Source organism: Elgaria multicarinata, chromosome 2 (assembly GCF_023053635.1).
Source record: "Elgaria multicarinata webbii isolate HBS135686 ecotype San Diego chromosome 2, rElgMul1.1.pri, whole genome shotgun sequence".
In the NCBI taxonomy this organism is placed as follows: Eukaryota; Metazoa; Chordata; class Lepidosauria; order Squamata; family Anguidae; genus Elgaria; species Elgaria multicarinata.
The window spans coordinates 142,833,178-142,854,557 of NC_086172.1; the positions used below are offsets into that span (position 1 = coordinate 142,833,178).

Here is a 21,380-nt window from a genome sequence, read left to right on the forward strand (position 1 = left end):
CACCCACACCTTTCTGTAAGTGCAAGTGAATTTTAGGAAAGGAAGAGATGGCGTGAGAGATGGCTGGTACACACAAGAGAAAGGAAGAGAGAGAGAAAGTTTCCCTCTGTGAAATGAGTGTTCTGAGTACAAATCTGAGTTCAAACGAGTGGTTTTGTGGCTCAGATCCCACCCCTGCCTTCTAGTCAGGTTCTTGTGCACGTTAATTATCTTTCAGCCTCATCAGGTAGCCTTCTCTGAAATTGGTGTTTTGCGGCCATGCCCACTATGGTAGCCGTTTTATGATGTCACAACACTCTCTCAAAATTCCAAATGTGCCCATGTCCCCAGTAAAAGCTGGGGCCCTCACATCTAGATCCATTTCAAACTGGTTTCAAACATGGTTATGGGAAACTAACTGTTTGGGTTGCCTTGGTGTATAACTTTTGCTAGGACTTGGACAGGGGAAGTATGTCCCTGTTGGTCCTGTTGTACTTCTCAGCGGCTTTCAGTGCCATCCACCATGGCATTCTGAAATGTCTGATTGGTGTGGGGGTAGGGAAGAGGAGGTCTGCTTAGGTGACGTTGGGTGGAACACTATATTTTATATGTACTCTTATTTATTTTTTAGATGGTTTCATGTAGTTTGTTACATTGTATTTTTAAATTGTGGATTGTTGTTAGCTGCCCTGGTCATATTTTATGGGAAAGCAGGCATGATTGTAGTAAACTAAAATAAATGTGCTACAATTAAGAATTTGTCTGGAATGCCACAGTCAAAATTTTGAAAAAGATAGGCTAAATGAATGCTCCCTCAGGAGTTCTCAGTTTAAGAGTCCTTTAAAAATGATTATGTGTGAGGTGAGTGACACAGACTAATGTCAATAGTGCTATTAACAGCCTACAGAAAACAAATTTATATAAATTACTCCAAACAACAATGAATACTCTATGGATACATAAGAATCATGTCTTTGAAGACTGCTGACTGAACACTGGGATAACATCATATCTGTGCAACTGATTTGCCAGCAGGGACCCCCTCAACCAAATAATGACTACACTTTCCTTACACAGTGTAACATTGACCCAAGAGACCCTGAAAACTATACTTCTCTGGATGGGCAAGATTTTTAACAGAATATTCAGGTTGATCCACACAATCCTTAACCACATATGCTTCCTTTATGGGATTTTCCCACAAGCCCTCAAGACACTATACTGTACTGATTCCAGAGAAGAGATCAATTTTATTCAATTCAGGGCATGCAAGTATTATGTTAGACACATCCTGAAAAAATCAGGAAAAACGTCAGCACCCTAAATCCTCATGCATAAAAAATGAATGCAAGATTTCCAATGCAGCTTTCCTAGCAAGCTGTCCCACCTCCTAAAATAGGCCCTCACAAATGGCTAAGATGGCAGCTCCCTTGTTCCTCCAGACTGAGAGCCAGTGTAGCGTAATGGTCAGAGTGCTGGTCTAGGACTAGGAAGGTCTGTGTTCTAGTCCCCACATGGCCATGAAGCTCACTGGGTGACTTTGGATCAGTCACTGACTCTCAACCTGACCTACCTCACAGAGTTGTTGTGAGGATAATATGGAGAGGAGGAGGAAGAGAATAATCTACTCCGCCTTGGACCCCTTGGAAGAAAAGGCAGGATATAAATGTAACAAATAAATAAACAAACTTCATTTGTTTCACCTGAAACATACTACATATTCTGCGGATTAGGAGCAAGACATTTCACATATTGGTGTGAAATCATATCACATGTAAACAATAACAGAAGGGGACAAAGTGTGAAATCACCTCCTTCATGCTAAAAACTAAAAGAAAAAAGTGTTCTTCCAAGTCCTGGAACCATTTCAAGGGTTTGCCATCAAATCTTATTGAAGCTGCTTCCTTGCAGTTTGTAATGTTTTCCTAAGGACAGATCTTGCAACCCTGAACTTAAAAAAATTATCTGCAGACTATCCTGTGGTATACATTCCAGCATTAATAGTGCAGGTACTGGCATTAATTTGAAGACAGCTGTTCATATTTTGTTAACAATTTAACAAATGCAGGTTTCCATGTAATCATGACGCTAGTATTTATGGGTTGTATCCAATGTTAGTCCTATTGAAATGACCCATTGGAAATGAATGGGACTTATGTTAGACTTACACCAGATACAGCCCATTGGATACAGCCCATTAAAACTATCATTAGACTTAAAGCTTCTAAAAATAAATATTTAAAGGGTACCTCAATTTTTAGAAGTGTATCCCTTGACAAAATAATTCTGTGTATCGCTTTCTGATCAAACAATTAAGTTAGCCAAGAAGAGCACTATCAACATACATGCCTGGACCAAGTACTCCAGTATGTGGGTAACACTGCTACTTACCATAGAAGAAAAAGAGTAGCGACACTAAGTGCTTTTATGATATTACAACTGACAAAAATTCTTGTAGCACTACCATGAAAGACCAACAAATGTATTATGATGTAAGCTTTCATCTGGTGAAGTAGACTGTAGTAGGGTGACCATATGAAAAGGAGGACAGGGCTCCTGTATCTTTAACAGTTGCATAGAAAAGGGAGTATCAGCAGGTGTCATTTGTATGTATGGAGAACCTGATGAAATTCCGTCTTCATCACAACAGTTAAAGGTGCAGCAGCTATACTAGAGTGACCAGATTTAAGAGGGCAGGGCACCTGCAGCTTTAACTGTTGTGATGAAGAGGAAATTTCAGCAGGTTCTCCATATATACAAATGACACCTGCTGGAATTTCCTTTTCAATACAACTGTTAAAGATACAGGAACCCTGTCCTCCTTTTCATAAGGTCACCCTAGACTGTAGTCCACAAAAGCTTAAGTTATAATACATGTTTTAGACTTTGAGGTGCTAGAGGACATCTTAGCACTTCAGTAAAAAGAACCCTACACTGCTGATATAATCTTTAAAAAATGCCGGACTCCATTTTGAGATTTTTTGAAAACATGCCAATATGAAATTTGTGATATGTATAATAAAGGGAACATCTGCCTTTTTAAAAAGACAAATACAAAATACACCAGGATGACCACTGCAGCTTGCACCTAAAGCACCTTCTCTTTTCTACACCAATTATGCAGAACGAAGCAGAGCAATGTTAATTGAAGAAATACTGCCAAGCATGCAGATTAGTATGCTTTAAGAAGCACAGTAAGCACAGTATGTTCTGCTGTAAGAAGTACAGTTAAAGTCTGACCTTTGGTCTCAGCATCAGCTATTTGGTCTTTGGCCACTTCTTCTTCTTCTTCAGCCATGGCTTGAAAAATGGCAGTCAGGAAGAAAAACAGCAATTCACATAGTGGGCCTTCACTGTCATTTCCTACAAGAGCTTCCTCTAAAACCTCTATAAATAATAAGTGAGAGAAAGTCCTTTTAGTAAAACTGCTACAAATTACAGCGGGAAAACATGAAAGCAGCTCGCCAACACATAATTGTCAGATTATTTATCAAGTTATTGTATGGGATATTTTCAAACTGGTGCAGGAGAAATATTTGCCCTGTTTCAGCAATTTATTCCTCATAGTAGAATTGCAGATGGATCAACTCTGCGACTTGAAAAACTCTAGTTTTGTTTCTAATAAAGGAAAAATCTATGTGCAACAATCATTGTGCAACATGTGCAGGTGCACTCCAGTTTTGAAATGAATGGGAACACTTCAGCACATGAAACATTTATGCATACATCCAAAGACACACACACACACACACACACACACACACTGTTTAGGGTGACTGTTGACACACAGTGAACATACAATAAAGGGCAAATTTAATAAGATACAATATTAATTGGAGGCCTCTAAGCAAAACTGGACCATAGCTATCCTCTTACTAGTCCACCACTCACCTCCAGTCAACCCTTTCGGGGAAGTCTCTTTGACACTTTCATTCTTTGCAAAACAAACCCCGCCACCCAACCCCAGATATGCTATGTATGTTTCCAGCAGATTTCTTTTTCAACTAAGGAGAGACAGCATTTGGACCTGGAGTTTTCATTTATGGAAAATTATGAATTTACTGGCAGAAGCAAGTATGTTATGGGGGAAATCAGCAACCTGACTTCTTTGGCAAATGTACTGGTAAAATTTGGCCAACCGTACTGTAAAATTTAAAATTAATATTCAAAGATGCTTTATAAAAGGCTTCATAAATGTTGTGTCAGATCACACACATAAACCTAATACAGGATTGCACAGAGAAGCCTCTACTTGTCCTGGGCTGTATACAAGAGACCTAACAGGCATTGCAGTCATCATGGTGGCAGTTTTTGTAGCCATCACCATCATGGAAACAGGTGTGGGCTATCTCCACATACAGCTGGGTTCATGCAAACTCTTTTCCATGCAATCCAATACACACTGAGGAAAACGTTTTCCAAACAGACATCCAGTTCATGCATGTGACCTAGCTCTAATTTGAGGTGAAACCTTTAGGAAATGATTATGAAAGCATGTAGAAAGCTTGTAGCATGTAGAAAGTCATAGACCTTAAAACAAAAGGCCATCACCACCACCATCCAACACTTGCCTAAAGTCACTCCATCAGGAAATTCATCTTGAAGATCAAAGAGTTCTCCAAAAGCATGGAGAAACTCCAAGACCATGACAGCATCGCCAAAGATCTCAGGAGGTAGTCTAGTTTTCACTGGAGTTGGAACTGGAAGTTCCTGTGATGCAAAACAAAAACCAAATACATATATGAAATTAACAACCAAGAATATAAGTCTCACAGATTTTGTGTATGTTCATTTTGCTGAATATAAATATTTTTGGTAGCTAACGATGCAATCCTATGCACATTTTGACAGAAAAATATCCTACAAATCTCAGCATGTCCCATCCAGCCCTGCTCCACTGTCACCACCAGCAGCCATTCGAGCAGGTTGTACTGAGGGAGATGAGGGGGGAAGGAGGGCCATTCCACCAGCTCTGCTGAAAGGCTTAATTCCCAAAGACACTATCTGTGAAACCTGATGTGCACTACTTGTATGTTGTTGTTTTTTCTACCAACACCCTGACCTTTGACAGTTATCAGTTAGTCTGATGAGTCTTGGTCGCCTCTCCATCACAACACATGCTCCAGAAAAGCAACACAACCATGTGCAGACCAGTCATATGATAACACACATATCATTTTAGAAAGTGTGTTGCTTTTCTGTGTTGCTTGTCTGCTTCACCTCCGGTTCGTGGTTAAATTCCTCCTACCTACATGGATCCAATTGTCTTCCCTGAAGTTCTGTGAAGCATGAGATGGTGTCTTATCTGCAGGTGGCTCAGGATCACCCTCCATGAGAAGAGCCTAGTATCAGATGTATAGATCCAGCATCTTCTGATTTTCTTGGTCCTATGCATCACACACTTCCGCTCCCCTGCCTCTTGCCCTTTTTTGTCCTCTTCCTTGGAAACCTCCCTTATCTGGTGCTCTTTCCAGAGGTCCTTCAGCCTCCCATCCAAAAACCTTTCACCATCCCTGATAAGTTGAAATGTATAGAAGTATTCCTCAAGCCCCTTCACTTTCTCTTCCAGTAGAGCTACTAGGTTGCATTTGCCGCAGGCATAGTTCATGTTGTCCTCAGGTAGAAAGGCTTTTCCTTTTCCCCCTCCTCCTCCTCCCTCCCAATCCCCTTTCCTTTTGTGTCATGTCTTTTAGATTGTAAGCCTGTGGGCAGGGGCTGTCAAGAAATACTTTTGTAAGCCGCCGTGAGAGCCTTTTTTGGCTGAATGGCGGCATAAAAATCCTTAAATAAATAAATAAATAAATAAAGGCTAACATGGCACACATCCTGTAGGTGACTGCAACAATCCCTCAGTGACCATGGTGCTAGGATCTCCAGATGACTCTGCCACTTCCCTAAAATCCCTTCAACCTTCGTCCACTAACCTCCCATACAAAACATCCCTTTTTGCCCAATACAGTCGCTTACTCCCAAGGACACAGAAAGCCTTCCAACAGCACATCTGGAATATTTACTCACAATTGGAGTGAAAAACAGGTATGTCAATAATTATATTAATAATATAAAATTGTTCTTGTTCTATTACATATAGAAAATGTTGGGAGTGTACATGACATAATCTCAAGGTATGTTTTTCAAAAGGCCCTTTTGGGAACGTATGCAATAACCATATGCTAGATTTACAAACTACACATATCCCTCAAACAACTTTCTGTAACCACACCTACCTGGAGCATTGAAGCAACCATTTTAAACTTGTCACATAGAATAGATTGTCTTAAGATGATAACATGTATGATAACCATTTGATTTCCTGTTTGTATCTCTAACATGCCAAACCCAAGGACAGTAATGTGGCAAGGGTTCAAGAAATCTAATACATACATATGTACATACATCTCTCAATTTACATTACCTTAAGATCATCACATTCCATGTCTTCTCTACGCTTACTCCATTGTTTTAGATGTTCAAGATATTTTCTTTTTTCTTCACGTAGTTTCTCTCTTTCCTGCAAATACAAAGAAAATTACTACCAATGTATTTAAACCAAAGAGAGTTTACCTTTACACTACAGAAAGCTCTCAACAATTATGAAGAATTATATTCCTGGGGCCAAATTCCTAAACCCTATTAGTGTGTCCAAACTGGGACGAAAGGACTAAATTCTTTCCTCAGAAAGAGTGTTAGAGAAATCTGCCATACCAGAGGTTTAAGCTTAGTGCATCCTTTTGACGTCTGTGTACATAACAACCTTCACATTATCTTTGGCTGAATCTTTGTCTCCTTGACTTAATCTATAAGATCCTGTTCTTCCTCCCTTCATATCATCTGTTAAAAATTGTAATTAATTCCAAACATCTGACAGGGAAATGTTTGATCAGAAATACATTCAGTTGCATGTTTATCAGAACTACACCCTTCCAATCTAAACTGAAAAAAGTTACAGAAGCAGTATTACCTCTGACTGGCATATTTTAATCTCAGATTGGAACTCGAGTGTTAAGACATTCTTGTTGCCTTCTATCAACTTGCTTTTTGTTTCTGAAGAGCCTTCTGACTCCTATGCTTCATACTCCAGAGGCACAGACTAAAGGAAAAATATGTCTCTTTCACTAACCCCTGTTGCCTCTCCAACTGGTTCATCAGCCAGCTGGAACTCTGTTTCTCTGTTTATTTCTAAGATTTCCCTGGGTTTTTCTATCCTTTTACCAAGTTTTTGTTCAAGCCTCTCCAGCGGAGTGCCTGCATTCTCAAACAACAAGTGAGGTTATTTTTAAACACTTATTTATTTATTTATTTAAAAAATCTAGCTATTTAAAAACATGGTAGCAAAAAGGAATGACGGATCTTTGGGTTATTTGAAAATGATTCGGAAGGCAGTATCCCTCTTCTTGGTAATTTGAGAATGAAATCATCCCCCAAAATCTAACAGCATACATCCTCAGTGAATCTGAACTCTCTGAAAAATCTGCTGCAAGGTAATTTCTTCCCTGTGTTTTCTTCCTTATTGTGACTTATCTTTTCCATCTGCACCCATCAACTCCTCTCCAATCCTCTTCTAGGTTCAATCAGTGACCTTACTGCACCCCAACTCCTGCTTTTTACTCTACCACCCACATTGCCCTTCAACTCGCTCATTTGCAGCAACAACAACGCCCTAAAATCCCCCAATTGGATCATAACTGTGCCCCTCTTCTTTTCCTCCCTTTCTCCTTCCCATATTTGGATACACGCAGACACACACAAGGAAACTGTACAGCATATGTCACACTTTTGTTAGCCACTGTTTTCCCTATGCTTGCTTGGAACTGCCAATGTCTATGATATTTTTTAGCTTCCGTTAACCTGGTAAAAGGTGGCTAATTAAACACCTTTAAATAAACAGCTATTTATTTAGTTTTAGTTTTTAATTTTTAACAAACAGTATACTATTCTTTCAGAGTCCTTGTCTTAGACTTCCTGATTCCTCCAATGTCAGGGTATCCAGTTTCAAGTGGTACAAAGTGACTCAGAGTTAAAAGATTCCTTACACCAGTTCATGATATGTGTCAGAGACCACATGTGTGTTATCCAGTACAAGTGTTAAATTCCTATTTCAATCAGTATGAAAGAACAGCTTGTATTTGCCTAGATAGGTGTAATGTCACAACACAACTCTGTTTATATTGAGATATGATTACAGCAATATTTATAATGCAGTTTTCTTGAAAATTAAAACCAGTAACTGTAACTACAATTTAGAATTATATCACACAAGCCAGGGAGTTTGGGGACAGTGATGCAACATTTCAAATAGGAAGCCACTTATCTGCAACCTAACATTGTATCTGCAACCTAACATTGCTAGTAGTATGCGTCTGAAGAGACACATCACCGCTGCCTGTCTGCTCCCCACCCCCTCCCCAACGCCAAGACTCAAGTTCTGGCTAGCAGGAACCTCTAAATGCAGCTACAGAGTATGACTGTCATTGGCATTTCAAATCTAGAACTATCAGGATCCAGGATGGGGAGTACCTGACCTTTTCTTTTTCTATTTTGAGTCGCTCCCTCTCTTCTTTCTTCTTTAGCCTTTCTTCTTCCATAATCTTCTTTAGTTCTTCCTTCCTTTTTTCCTTATCTTCTCTCTCTCTCTTTCTGGATTCTACAGCATTTGCCTTCTCCCTTTTTAATTTTTCTTTTTTAAAGGGTACAGAAGAACTAGAGTTATATTACTTTTATTTTACAAAAGAAATCACTTATATAGACCATACACAAAGATCAAGTTTTCAAAGAAAGACAAATGGCCGAATATATTTAATGTTTTCATCCAACTCAAATGTGGTATAAAATGTTAATGCAATTCAAAACAAGAACATAAGAAGAGCCATGCTGGATCAGACCAAGAGCCCATCTAGTCCAGCATTCTGTTGACCAGGGACCAACAAAGCAGGACATGGTGCAACAGTACCTTTCCAACCATGTTCCCCAGCAACTGGTGCACACAGGCTTACTGCCTCAGATACTGGAGGTAGCACATAAACATAAGGGCTAGTAGTCATTGATAGCCTTTGCCTCCAAGAATTTATCCAACCCCCTTTTAAAGCCATCCAAATTTCTGGCCATCACTACATCTTGTGGTAGTGAATTCCATAATTTAACTATGCACTATACTTCTTTTTATTTGTCCTGAATCTCCCACCAATCAACTTCATGGGATGACCCTGGGTTCTAAGTATTTTGAGAGAGGGAGAAAAATGTCTGCCTATTCACATTCTCCATACCATGCATAATTTTGTACATCTTTATCATGTCTCCCCATAGCCTCCTTTTTTCCAAGTTAAACAGTCCCAACTGTTGTAATCTTCCCGCATAGGGGAGATGCTCTACCCCCTTAATCATTTTAGTGTGCTTTTCTGCACTTTTTCCAGCTCAATAATTGCAGAAAAATCTTTCAGATCAAGAACAAGCAAAATTATGAGGTTTCTAATTTGCCACTTGTCTAATTTCTGGAATGAGCAAAAATTACTCCCATGTTCCTATCCTTTCTTTTGTCCTTAAAGAGTTAACAGAAAGTTATGCAACTCTATCTAAAGCCTGTTTTGCGTACTAAGCAGGTTTTGTGTTCTGAAGGCTGTGTAAAACAAAATGACTGCCACCATGTAGAAACTTAACACTCTTTCTAGCTCTCTGTGCTGACTCAATTCTTGTACTCTGGGAATATGAAGAGGATAAGAGTGATGCTGTGAAAAAGGAGCTAGAAGTGGGCAGCCACTATTTTTATTTCTATTTGTCACCTCATAACATGCTTTCTCTAGGCAACATACAACAATTATGTTTAAAAACAAAGTAATAACATTTCAGTAATACAAAGCAAATTCAAGACTAAAATACAGCACCAGAACAAAGAAAAAAACAATCACCAACCACAGTAAGCAACGGGATCACTTGAAGAGAACTAAAGCAACTTTAAAATGGCTAAAGCCAATCAGTCACCATCAATACAAAGACTAGTACATAAGAAGAGCCCTGATGCTGGATCAGACCAGGGGTCCATCTAGTCCAGCACTCGGTTCACACAGTGGCCAACCAGCCATCGGCCAGGGTCCAACAAGGCAGGACATGGTGCAACAGCACCCTCCCACCCATATTACCCAGCAATTGGTGAACACAGGCCTATTGCCTCGAATACTGGAGGTAGCACACAACCATCAGGGCTAGTAGCCATTGATAGCCTTCTTCTCCAGGAATTTATCCAACCCCCTTTTATAGCCATCCAAGTTGGTGGCCATCACTCCATCTTGTGGTAGTGAGTTCAATAATTTAACTATTCGCTGTGTGAAGAAGTACTAGTATTAGTCTCTAGCCCCTGAACTGCTGTTTACTATACTGCTTATAACCTAAATGAATGAATTATAATGCTTTGGGTCCAATTCAAAGCTCCAGATATACTATGATACACAGTAGGCACGTGCACAAGCTGACTATCTTCTTGACTTTACTCTTGAAAGCAACTCTGCATACAGTAGGAAAATACATAAAGAGATTCCTCTGAGGTCAATAGCAACCTTAACTCTGAGCTTGTGATTTGTCAATCAATAAAAATGAAGCAAGACTGACAGGCAAGTACAACCCTCGGTGCTTCCACATGGAGGGTTCCTAGCACTACCATTTAGAAGGCATTGTGCAACCATTCCATCTGTTTTTGCCTTAATAGATTCTACGCGGTAAGAAAAAAGACAGAAAAAGCAGTGAGAAAACATGGGTTACGAGTGGAAGATGACATCGTATTAACCCCCACCCCCAATAAAATTCCATGAATGAGGTTGAGCCATAGTGTTTCATCATCCAAGGCTGAACTTACCCATGGTCATTTCTTCTTTTTCCTTTTGGAGTCTTGCCCTTTCTTTTGCTGCACTGCTTACATTTCTAGGACTAAACCGTTCTTCTGCAACCCAATCCTCCTGGGGACAAAAGCACAAGCTTATGAAAGGAAAATAATTGAAAACCTAAATCTTTCAACAGATTTGTAAGTAAAGACATGTTCTAGTTTTAATTTACAGTAGAATATGTTACAAGCTAGCAAGTACATGGCAAATTAAGAAAAATGGGAAGGTGCTTATTTTGTAGTGATACAAAATTTTGATTAGTCTCTGACATTCCAAATACGAGCACCAGTTTGGTCCAGCATCTCTACAACTACCTTAAATCTGGGGGGAATGGTTTCAAGGCTTTGGTGAACTTCTCTCTCTCCTTTATCATATTCCCCACTTAAAATGGGACCTATGGTGACTTACCTCAGGGAGTTATAATGAAGGTAATCACAAAGGCATCAAGGCACTTTATACATTTACATGCTATATTTATTTATTTATTTATTTAGAGTATTTTTATCCCGCACCTCAGCCAAAAGGCTCTCGGAGCGGCTTACAATGTATCAATAAAGAAGACAGTCCCTACCCTCAGGCTTACATTCTAAAAAAAGACATGACACACAAGGAAAAGTGTATGGGGAGGGAAAAGGGAGAAAATAAAAAGAAATTAAGGAGACTGCTTAGGCTGGTGGGAAGGCCCTGCTCCGTCCTCTCATCTCCCAATGGAGGGGCAAACCAACAGCTCCTTCTTCCCCACAAGGTGAAGATGTTAGCCCTGTGGGGGTGGGGGGTTCCAACTGAAGCAGGCTCCGATAGTGCCTGTCTGCTCCAGTCTCCCTCGCATCTTCTTCCCCACAAGGTGAAGATGTTAGCCCTGGGGGGGGGGGGGGTCCAACTGAAGCAGGCTCTGATGGTTGTACAAATTAGGTTGGTAGTATAGGCTATAATCCACAACTGTAATTTCTTAGAAAGCAGAGAAGCATTGCATTACTTACATGGCCATCAGATGCCATAGTTGGAGGCCTCCTTCGTCGCCTGTTTGAAGGACTGAAGACAAAAGTAGGTGGATCATCAGGAAAAAGGTAGGAAAAATTCTGGTCTGTTATCTTGTATTTTGCAATTGATATTGCCTTGGAAAAGAAAGGTGGAAAAATAATTTGTTGTGAATTATGCAAGGCCTAACACGCACACACTGGCTAATAAGCTATGGTTTTAGCAGGCCAAAGGAGAGGTATCTCTCTACTAAATAGAGCCACTCTTGAGTAAACACCATTGAAATAAAGGTTTCACAAATCCATTTAGGATTGGAGCATTATCTTCTAGAAGGGCACATATGCAACGTTACAGTGGAAAAAGTACACCCATCTCAAATCTTATTCCAGTTTATACTAGAACAAAATAGCACTGCACAATAATTGGAGAAGTTTGGGCTAATAAATGAAAGAAGCACAAGATACCAACTTTCTCTCTCGCTGGATATTTTCCTAGCTAGCTAACAAAAGAGGAGATTTTAAATACAAAGTTCATAAGGACAAGAACATAAACACACTATTCACCATACACAAAATAACTGAAGTAAAAATACCTAGATTTGCCAGGTATATTTGATTTAGTAGAAAGGCAAGAGAAGTCACCAAGTCAAAACACTGAAATTTACATGGCATAGCCAGTTTCAGATAAATTCATTAAAATCTGACCAACCATGTTTTAATTCTCAACCTTGGTTTCAACTTTAATTACTTTGATTACCTTAATTTTAACAATACCATCATGTGATTCACAGTGTTGCTTCAAAAACAGCTTAAGTCTGTCACGAGAAAAAAGTTGTTTCTTCCGGCTATGGTATGGATGAATAAGAAAAAGAGCACACATAAGATCTTAACATTACTAATCAAATTGGTACACTAAAGTTACACAGTTTAATTTTTAGTTTTGCAAAGAAATTCAGATTTTGTAGTCTCCTTATGCTACAGTTCCAGTCAATTTTAATAAGAGATCCAAATACCACATCATCCATGAAATTTAGATTACTAACCAGCCTGTGATTTTTAAAACAGAGAAAAGTCAGCTGATGACTCTATATTTCAATTGAAGTCATTCAGTGCACTCAGAATCAAGCTACTATGAGTTTTGCATCCTTATGTTAAGTTTTCATTAAAATTGGTGTGTGTGTGTGTCACAATTTAGAGAATTTCTGCAAGAGAATGTTTCAAAGACTCTCATTATCAGAAAGCAAATGAGCAATACATTTATTAGTTAAACTGTAGTTATCAATATGCTCATAATCATTATTTTAAAGTTCTGTGTCAAAACATTTAACAATATCAAAATCCTCTCTCCATCCCCCAAACTCAGTTCAGCTAACTGTAAGAGACTGCCTAACTGTAGCACTATGACAGAAAGAGACTGCCTAACAGAAAGAGACTGCCTAACTGTAGCACTATACAATCATTATCATGGAAGATTTTGATATAGTGGAGGATCTTGCTGGCAGAAGGGAGATAGGAGACAAGTTTGGGTGATTCCTCCCTCCCTCTGGACCCCTCCCTTCATTTCAGAAGGTCCCCCAACCCTCCAGAGCAAGTTTTCAGAGAGTACAATGGGGAATCTGCGAATGTTGCATCCCTGCTTCTGCCAGCAGACTCTGGATCTGACCCAACGTGCATACAGAGGAAATAGGACCATAACCAGTGGTGCTTACCATATCTGAGATGCTTTCACTGTTACAGATTCATACAGTTGTTTTTTAATAGGCTTCACTTTGTACTTGAACAAAGAGGGATCAATTATGGCTTTTTCCTTCCTGTAAATAAAGATCAATTATTATTTTCTTCCTCAAAGCAAAAACATCTCATCTCTATATGGTATGTAAATGGAATTAAATAGCTGAGGCAACAAATGTAAAGTATTTATTTATTTATTTGTTTATTACATTTTTATACCGCCCAATAGCCAAAGCTCTCACTCACATAAGATTAAAATTTGAGAGTTTAGAAAGCAGTTTTAAAAACAAATGTTTGCCCTGGATACTAGCAAGAAAAAATATTTAATTATATTTATTTCCACACAAACACAGCACACCCAGGCATATGTGCTGACATGCTCCAGATATGCAAACAAAAGCACATGATTCAGATTACCAATCAGATTTTGAAACATTGCAGTTCTCTTATTCAATAGGTAAAAATTGCTGTATGGATATTTATGAAGAGGGTTTGCAGCCATTAAAATGTTGTCTTTGTAGCCTTTTAAAACTACATACATACTTTCAAAATATAAAACTATAGTATTTACCCATTTTGTGCAGAACTGGTATCCAAATCTGAATCGTCACTATCACTAATGACAATGGTGACTCCATCTGCACTATTGTCATGGCCATTAACCATTCCATTCTGATGTAAGGGTGCTTTAACTTCCAAAATCTTACAATGCAACCTGAAACAAAGAAAATATAAAAACAATCTATATTTTATAATGTAGAAATGTAATAGAATATATTTCTTAAAGTAGTTTGCAACCAAGTATCAGTTTATCTTAACCAAAAAACACAAATTAAAAAATGGGAAGAGTGTTTCAACAGCAATGAGAAACATACATTCAGTCATTTCTGAATATCCTATCTACTTAAATTAAACTTTAACTACCTTACTTTCATCACACACACACACACACACACACACACACACACACACACAGAGTTCTATAGCAATTTACTGAGATGGATCTCAAGAATTCCAAGAGGAAGAAAAATAGTCAGTTGTGCTGTTTTGCAAATGCTTGCACACATACAGTGGTAAAAGAATTTGTTCTGTGCTATAATAGGTAGGTGCTACAGCTATTCTTGTGCTTTTGCGAGATCTTGAAAAACTGGAAGTTTTAGATTTATTTTCACTTTTCTCATGCAATGCTCCAGTGTGCATCATAGATTTTTGCAACTGGAAGACACTATCCATATGCACAAGAGAAGAGCACCTCTGAATTCAATCCACTGCAAGGGGAGAGGCAATTTTCACACATAAGCCTTCACAAATGTACATATGCATAATACATGTAGCCCCATTGTTAATGTCTTGTTATGGCAGTCAGGCTTTTAAGTGATTATTTGGTAAGTTATTCTTATCTGTTTTGGCTTTTGGTTCTACATCATAAAACCTCTTGTTTTATCCAAATGGTAAGTAAATAGCTTAAAATGAATGTCTATTTTGTAACTTAGAAACTAGGCATTAAAAACACTTTTCACAGGAATGAGGAAAAATTAAAGGATTTTATGTTGCTTAAGTATCTATCCTAGCAAAAGATCATCCGTTATTATAGTTGATGACCCAAATAAACAAGGATAACATGATTGCTATGTATCTAATCTAGTCTTAATGATGGCCCGCTTTATTTTAAAGCTCCATTGAGTATATGTGCGTCAATATCGCCTATACCTACCTACACACACACACTATATGGTTAAGAAGGCTGTTCAATTCCCAAAAATGATGCAATAATTACTCATCATTAATCTTGCACTTGAAAACACATTACCACTGAAAGTACAAGACAGGCCTTGGCAATTGCATAACACACTAGGCAAATGGGATTCCTTTAAGTCAACCTTGCATTCTGAGCTAGCTGACGACCTTTGGTTGTATCAACTGCAATCAAGTATGGGTTAATGGACAGTCTAGCCTTCCCCAACCTGGTTTCCTTCAAATGGTTTAGTTGATAATTCCCAGCATTCCTGACGTTTAGCCATGCTGGTTGGGGATGATGGGAGTTGAAGTCCAAAATCTGGAGCACCAGGCTCAGGAATGGTTGGGACTATCTAGTAGTAAGGCTAAAGTATGGTGGCTCCAGGAATGGGGAATGGATAAGTAGGCAACAAATGTGGGAAATAGAGGAGTCTGAATGGAGGAGTCATGATGGTTTGTTTGCTTACAAGTAGCACACAGCTATTTCTTTTTACATTTAGAAAGGTAAAATGTTATATTTTTAGACCTATGATACATTTCTTCAACTCATATTGGCCCTTGACAATTTTAGGGAATACCATACAACTGGCTAAAAGTGTTCAAGAAGATTCATATTCATCATGCTCTAATAATTAGTTTTTACTATGAATGAAGAATCAGTTGTGTTAGCTAAAAACTCAGAAAGTACTGAGACCTAGGCAAAATTAGAATGAATGGGATTATTAATTTTCTGCTGTACTACTTTTAGTTAATTCCAAAGTTGTACAGATTATTTCAAATTCACAGAAAGATGGATTTTAAAATCTCTAATTTTCCTAATTACATACATAATAGGGGGTTTAATATACCATTGGACTTTTAAACACTAGAGTTTAAACCAAGTTAACATGCTCGATATTATATTAACAGGTTATCAAAAGTAGCAGACTTCATATATTTAAATGTTCAATCATACTTTTTAAGAGTAGCGAAAAATGTTTCATTGTTTTAATAATATGCCAAATTAGGAGAAGTATGAAAAAAAAGATGAGCTGTAGTGGACCTGTCTCTTTTACATGAAAACATTACAATATACTTTTTCTCGATAAAGAAAAGCTTAAGGCACAGCTTTTGATTTTATAAAAAAAAGACAACCAAGAAGCACATAATTGAAGTTTATAAAATTATGAAAACTGTGGAGTGTGAAGGGAGATACTTTCTTCCTCCCCAAAACACTAGAACTCTAGTTCATTCAAAATGGACAGGCAGTAGAACTCGGGACAAATAAACCTGAATTCCTTCGTATGATAAATTAATATATGGAATGCATTGCCACAAGATGGTCACTAGCACAAATCACTTTTTAAAAAAAGACTAGACAAATTCATGGAAAAGATGGCTAATCATGAAGATAAAACTTCCATGTTTAGAGGTGATGATTTCCCAGGTTCTGCTTGTGAACTTCTAAGACAAAACATTCTGGCCACTACTGGAGGCTGAATGCAGGACTAATTTGGGGTGGGGTTCATCCAGCAAAACGATTTAGTATTCCAGACCTGAATTAAGTGTAGATCTTAAGTTCCTAAATGGTTAGGAGACTGGGGCATGTCATGGATTCCCATGCCTTCCTCCCTCTTATGTGAACCCCTTCTCTTCCATGATTTCCTTTAACCATTGGCTAGCATTATATCTATCATGGCAATAAACCTGGATTTCTTCTATTAGTGTGCTTGAAACCAAAATTTGATGTGAGCTTGCAAACTCTGATTACAAAGGCAATCTTGTTTAAAACCAAAATAAAACAGAGTTAGGAGGACTGATGTAGACATATTGCTACACCATGAAAAAGAGGGGGAAATGTATGCAAAGAAGTGAGGTGAAAGTCCAAGCTGGTTGCATACTCCGAACTGCCTAATCATGCTTAGGAAATGAAGAACATAACATCAGCATTGAGGTCATTCATTTTAGAATAATAAAAACACAGAAATATAATACACTATTTCTATCATGCTAACAGTATTCCTTTTATTTAGATTTATAACCCACCCATTTTACACAGAAAGAATAATGCTTTGTACTTCAGCAAACCACTGAATTTGCCAGTCATTTTTCCAGATAAGGAAACAAGGAACTGGATCAAAGAGTATTACTCTAGTTGCTAAGTGAGAGCCAATGTGGTGTAGTGGCTAAAGTGTTGGACTGGGAGTCAGGAGATCTGGGTTCTAGTCCCCACTTGGCTACAGAAACCCACTGGGTGACTTTGGGCCAGTCACAGACTCTTAGCCCAACCTACCTCACAGGGTTGTTGTTGTGAGGATAAAATGGAGAGGAAGAGGATTATGTATGCCGCCTTGGGTTCTTTGGAGGAAAAAGACAGGATATAAATGCAATAAATAAATAAATAAATAATAAAATAAAAGATTATAGCACACGTGAACAACCAAAGCCACCTAAGATTAAGTGGTTTACAAGTTGGCCCTATATTTGTTTTCTTTTTAAAAGAGCCATAAACATATCTATTAAAACTAGTCCATATCAAAGTTGCTTACCTTTCACCATTATTCCTACGTACTTCGACAATTTCACCAACAAAATAACGGTTCTTCACATAATCAAAGATGTCATCACAAGCTTCATGAAGTCGTGGGCGTTGAGTGAGTGTAACTAAGTATAGGACTGGAACAATAAGTGGCTCTGGAAAATTTTGCAGATTTTGTCTGGCTTTCTTTTCAGATTCTAGTGCTTCTTGATAGGTGAGTCCAGGTTTACCTGTGACAGCACAACTCCATACAAGGCTATTACACAGAATGGTTCGTTCAAAAAAGTCACTGCAAGAAAGCAAGTTAAAATAACTCAACTGAACTCTACATGCCTGCTACGTACACCTAGGTTGAGATTAAGCCAAAACTAAGCATTGAAGTCTTGCTGCTTTCAATGCTTAACTCTTTTCAACTGTCAAAAGACGAGACAGGCTGGATCAGACCAGCATTCTGTTCACACAGTGGCCAACCAGCTGCCCACGGGAAACCAACAAGCAGGACCCAAGCCATCAATATCCTTCTCCTCCAGGAATTTATTGTAACCCCTTTTAAAGCCAATTGGTGGCCATCACTCCATCTTGTAGTAGTGAATTCCATAATTTAACTATGCGCTGTATGAAGAAGTACTTCCTTTTATTTGTCCTTAAACTCCCACCAATCAGCTACATGGGATAACACTTGGTTCTAAGTATTTTGAAAGAGGGAGAAAAATGTCTCCCTATTCATATTCTCCACACCATGCATAATTTTATATACCTCTATCATGTCTCCCCTTAGCCTCCTTTTTTCCAAGCTCAACAATCCTGGCTGTTGTAACCTTCCCTCACAAGAGAGATGCTTAATCACTTGATCATTTTAGTTGTCCTTTTCTGCATTTTTCCCAACTCTACAATATCCTTTTTTAAAAGTGCAGTGACCAGAATCATACACAGTATTCGAAGTGTGGTTGCATCACACTTGTATAATGGGACTATTAGATTGGCAATTTTAGTCTCAATTACTTTCCTAATTATGCTAATAATTCCTAATTATGGAGTTTGCCTGCCTCCAAAAGTGTAACAAACAGGGAGCCACTCTACACTCTCTGGGAAGGGAGTTACAGAGCCTTGACACAGCCACTGAGAAGGCCCTCTCCTGCATTCCCACAAGGTGTACCTGTGATGGTGGCAGGATTGAGAGAAGGATCATACTGCATAGCTTCCCCTGTTGATTATGTGAACCTGGCCATGAACTGGCCCAGTGAGCTTTATAGCCAAGTAGAGATTTGAACAGAGGTCTCCCCACTATTAGACTGACACTCATAACCAGGTCATACTAATAGTTGCTTTTATTTTGAAATAGACAGATATGGCTTTCATTATACCAGGTCTATTTGTCAACTTAGCCCAGAATTGTCTGCTCTGACTGGCTCTCCAGGGTCTCAGGCAGAGGTCTTTCCAATTGCCTACTACCTGATCCTTTTAACTGGAGATGCCAAGGATTGAACCTAAAACTTCCTTCAGGCAAACCATATGTTCTACTACTGAGCTATGGTTCCTCTCCACTTGTTGTTGTTGTTGTTATTATTATTATTATATTTATTTGTATCCCGCCTTTTGCACAGTAATCTCAACATATCACCTGCTAACAGAAGCCAAACTCAGTTTAGTTATAATGAAACCATAAGTCCCTGAAAAATATTTCTGTACAAGGGTCCACCCACATGTATTTTCACTTTCCATTGTTTGCCAACTGGTATTTATGAAAAATTAAATAATCATTCCAAAATGAGCTTTAAGATACATTTCGGGGCTTAAGCCCCATGACAATGGAAAAAGGAAAAAATAAGTGTTAAAACACTAACAATTTTTAAATGTATTCATTTACTCACGTTCTTTTCTTAGATATGTTAAATATTCACTTACTGGCTATTTTTATCCCAGTTTTCAACTTTCAGCGGGTTTTTTTCTTTTATTCACAATTTCCCGTTTACACAGAAATAGTAAATTTGACAACTACTTGTGTACTTAGAAGGGCTTCTAAAATGCTTTAAAACTATCAACACATTGATAAGGGAGGAAATGAAACATATACTGAAAGTTCAGCAATGGCAGCTAGCAACCCCTAGCATATCGTTACACGCATTCAGAATGTTCAGCAGCTCACCGCCACTTTTGTCCTGTTGCGTTTTCTAATCTCTCCCCAATAGGTTTTATGTTTGTTTGTTCCTAGCATGTTCCCTCTTATGCTTCATCCTCAGGTTGGGAAGTTACTTCCTCTTCCTGCAAGGTTTCTAAAGGAAACAGTGCTATTGCCCTCCATTGCAGTCAAATGATCTGTCCTCTCAAGTGGCTGAAGGACACCCAACAGCAACATCTTAAGTAGTTAGCTATCCCTAGTCTACATACTTGGGGCCAAACTATATATAATGTTAATTGCATCACATTTAATGTTGTCTATATATTATTGCTTTTTAAGTGTAAATAGTTGCCACAGTATGGGGAGGCAGGGAAAACAGAATAGTGATCAGCATTAGAATGGTGGCAGCTGGGTGGGAAGGGTGAGAGTTTAATCCCTCCCCCCTTGCTGAAGTACTTTAGAGAAAACCCATTTCTGGAGTGTCTTTAATACACTAATCAGAATGCGTAATAGTAACTGATATTTTATCACCAGTTATCAAGTCACGCTAACATTTTCATAGAATCATAGAGTAGCAGAGTTGGAAGGGGCCTACAAAGTCATCGAGTCCAACCCCCTGCTCAATGCAGGAATCCACCCTAAAGCATCCCTGACAGATGGTTGTCCACCTGCCTCTTGAAGGCCTCTAGTGTGGGAGAGCCCACAACCTCACCAGGCAACTGATTCCATTGTCGTACCGCTCTAACAGTCAGGAAGTTTTTCCTGATGTCCAGCTGGAATCTGGCTTCCTTTAACTTGAGCCTGTTATTCCATGTCCTGCACTCTGGGAGGATCGAGAAGAGATCCTGGCCCTCCTCTGTGTGACAACCTTTGAAGTATTTGAAGAGTGCTCTCATGTCCCCTCAATCTTCTCTTCTCCAAGCTAACCATGCCCAATTCTTTCAGTCTCTCTTCATAGGGCTTTGTTTCCAGACCCCTCATCATCCTGGTTGCCCTCCTCTGAACACGCTCCAGCTTGTCTGTGTCCTTCTTGAATTGTGGAACCCAGAACTGGACGCAATACTCTAGATGAGGCCTAACCAGGGCCGAATAGAGAGGAACCAGTACCTCACGTGATTTGGAAGCTATACTTCTATTAATGCAGCCCAAAATAGCATTTGCCTTTCTTGCAGCCATATCGCACTGTTGGCTCATATTCAGCTTGCGATCTACAACAATTCCAAGATCCTTCTCGTTTGTAGTATTTAAAGTATTTAAGAGCCAAACTAACCCCATCCTCCCACAATAAAGAAGGTGGCTGCCCTTGCTCTTACATTTGGCTACAGAGCCACCTGCACTATATGGCAGGCCACTGATATTAACAACATGGGGTTTGGAGAATACCAATTTAAACTTTTAGGGTACACGGATAATTTGATATTGCTTTCTAATCTGAAAAATAACTTAATTTA

General features: G+C 38.8%; 1 protein-coding gene across 1 annotated transcript in view; it reads right to left on the reverse strand.

The window, feature by feature from the left end:
* The window catches only part of BAZ1A (bromodomain adjacent to zinc finger domain 1A), a 60,552-nt gene that overhangs the window by 25,112 nt on the left and 14,060 nt on the right, over window positions 1-21,380 (reverse strand). The window contains exons 3-12 of the mRNA XM_063117796.1: window positions 17,821-18,099; window positions 14,127-14,270; window positions 13,534-13,635; window positions 12,582-12,669; window positions 11,828-11,962; window positions 10,823-10,922; window positions 8,502-8,656; window positions 6,395-6,490; window positions 4,551-4,689; window positions 3,220-3,366 (exon numbers count right to left, since the gene is read on the reverse strand). Of these exons, the coding sequence (XP_062973866.1) occupies window positions 3,220-3,366; window positions 4,551-4,689; window positions 6,395-6,490; window positions 8,502-8,656; window positions 10,823-10,922; window positions 11,828-11,962; window positions 12,582-12,669; window positions 13,534-13,635; window positions 14,127-14,270; window positions 17,821-18,099 (1,385 nt within the window). The remainder of the gene's footprint in view (window positions 1-3,219; window positions 3,367-4,550; window positions 4,690-6,394; window positions 6,491-8,501; window positions 8,657-10,822; window positions 10,923-11,827; window positions 11,963-12,581; window positions 12,670-13,533; window positions 13,636-14,126; window positions 14,271-17,820; window positions 18,100-21,380) is intronic.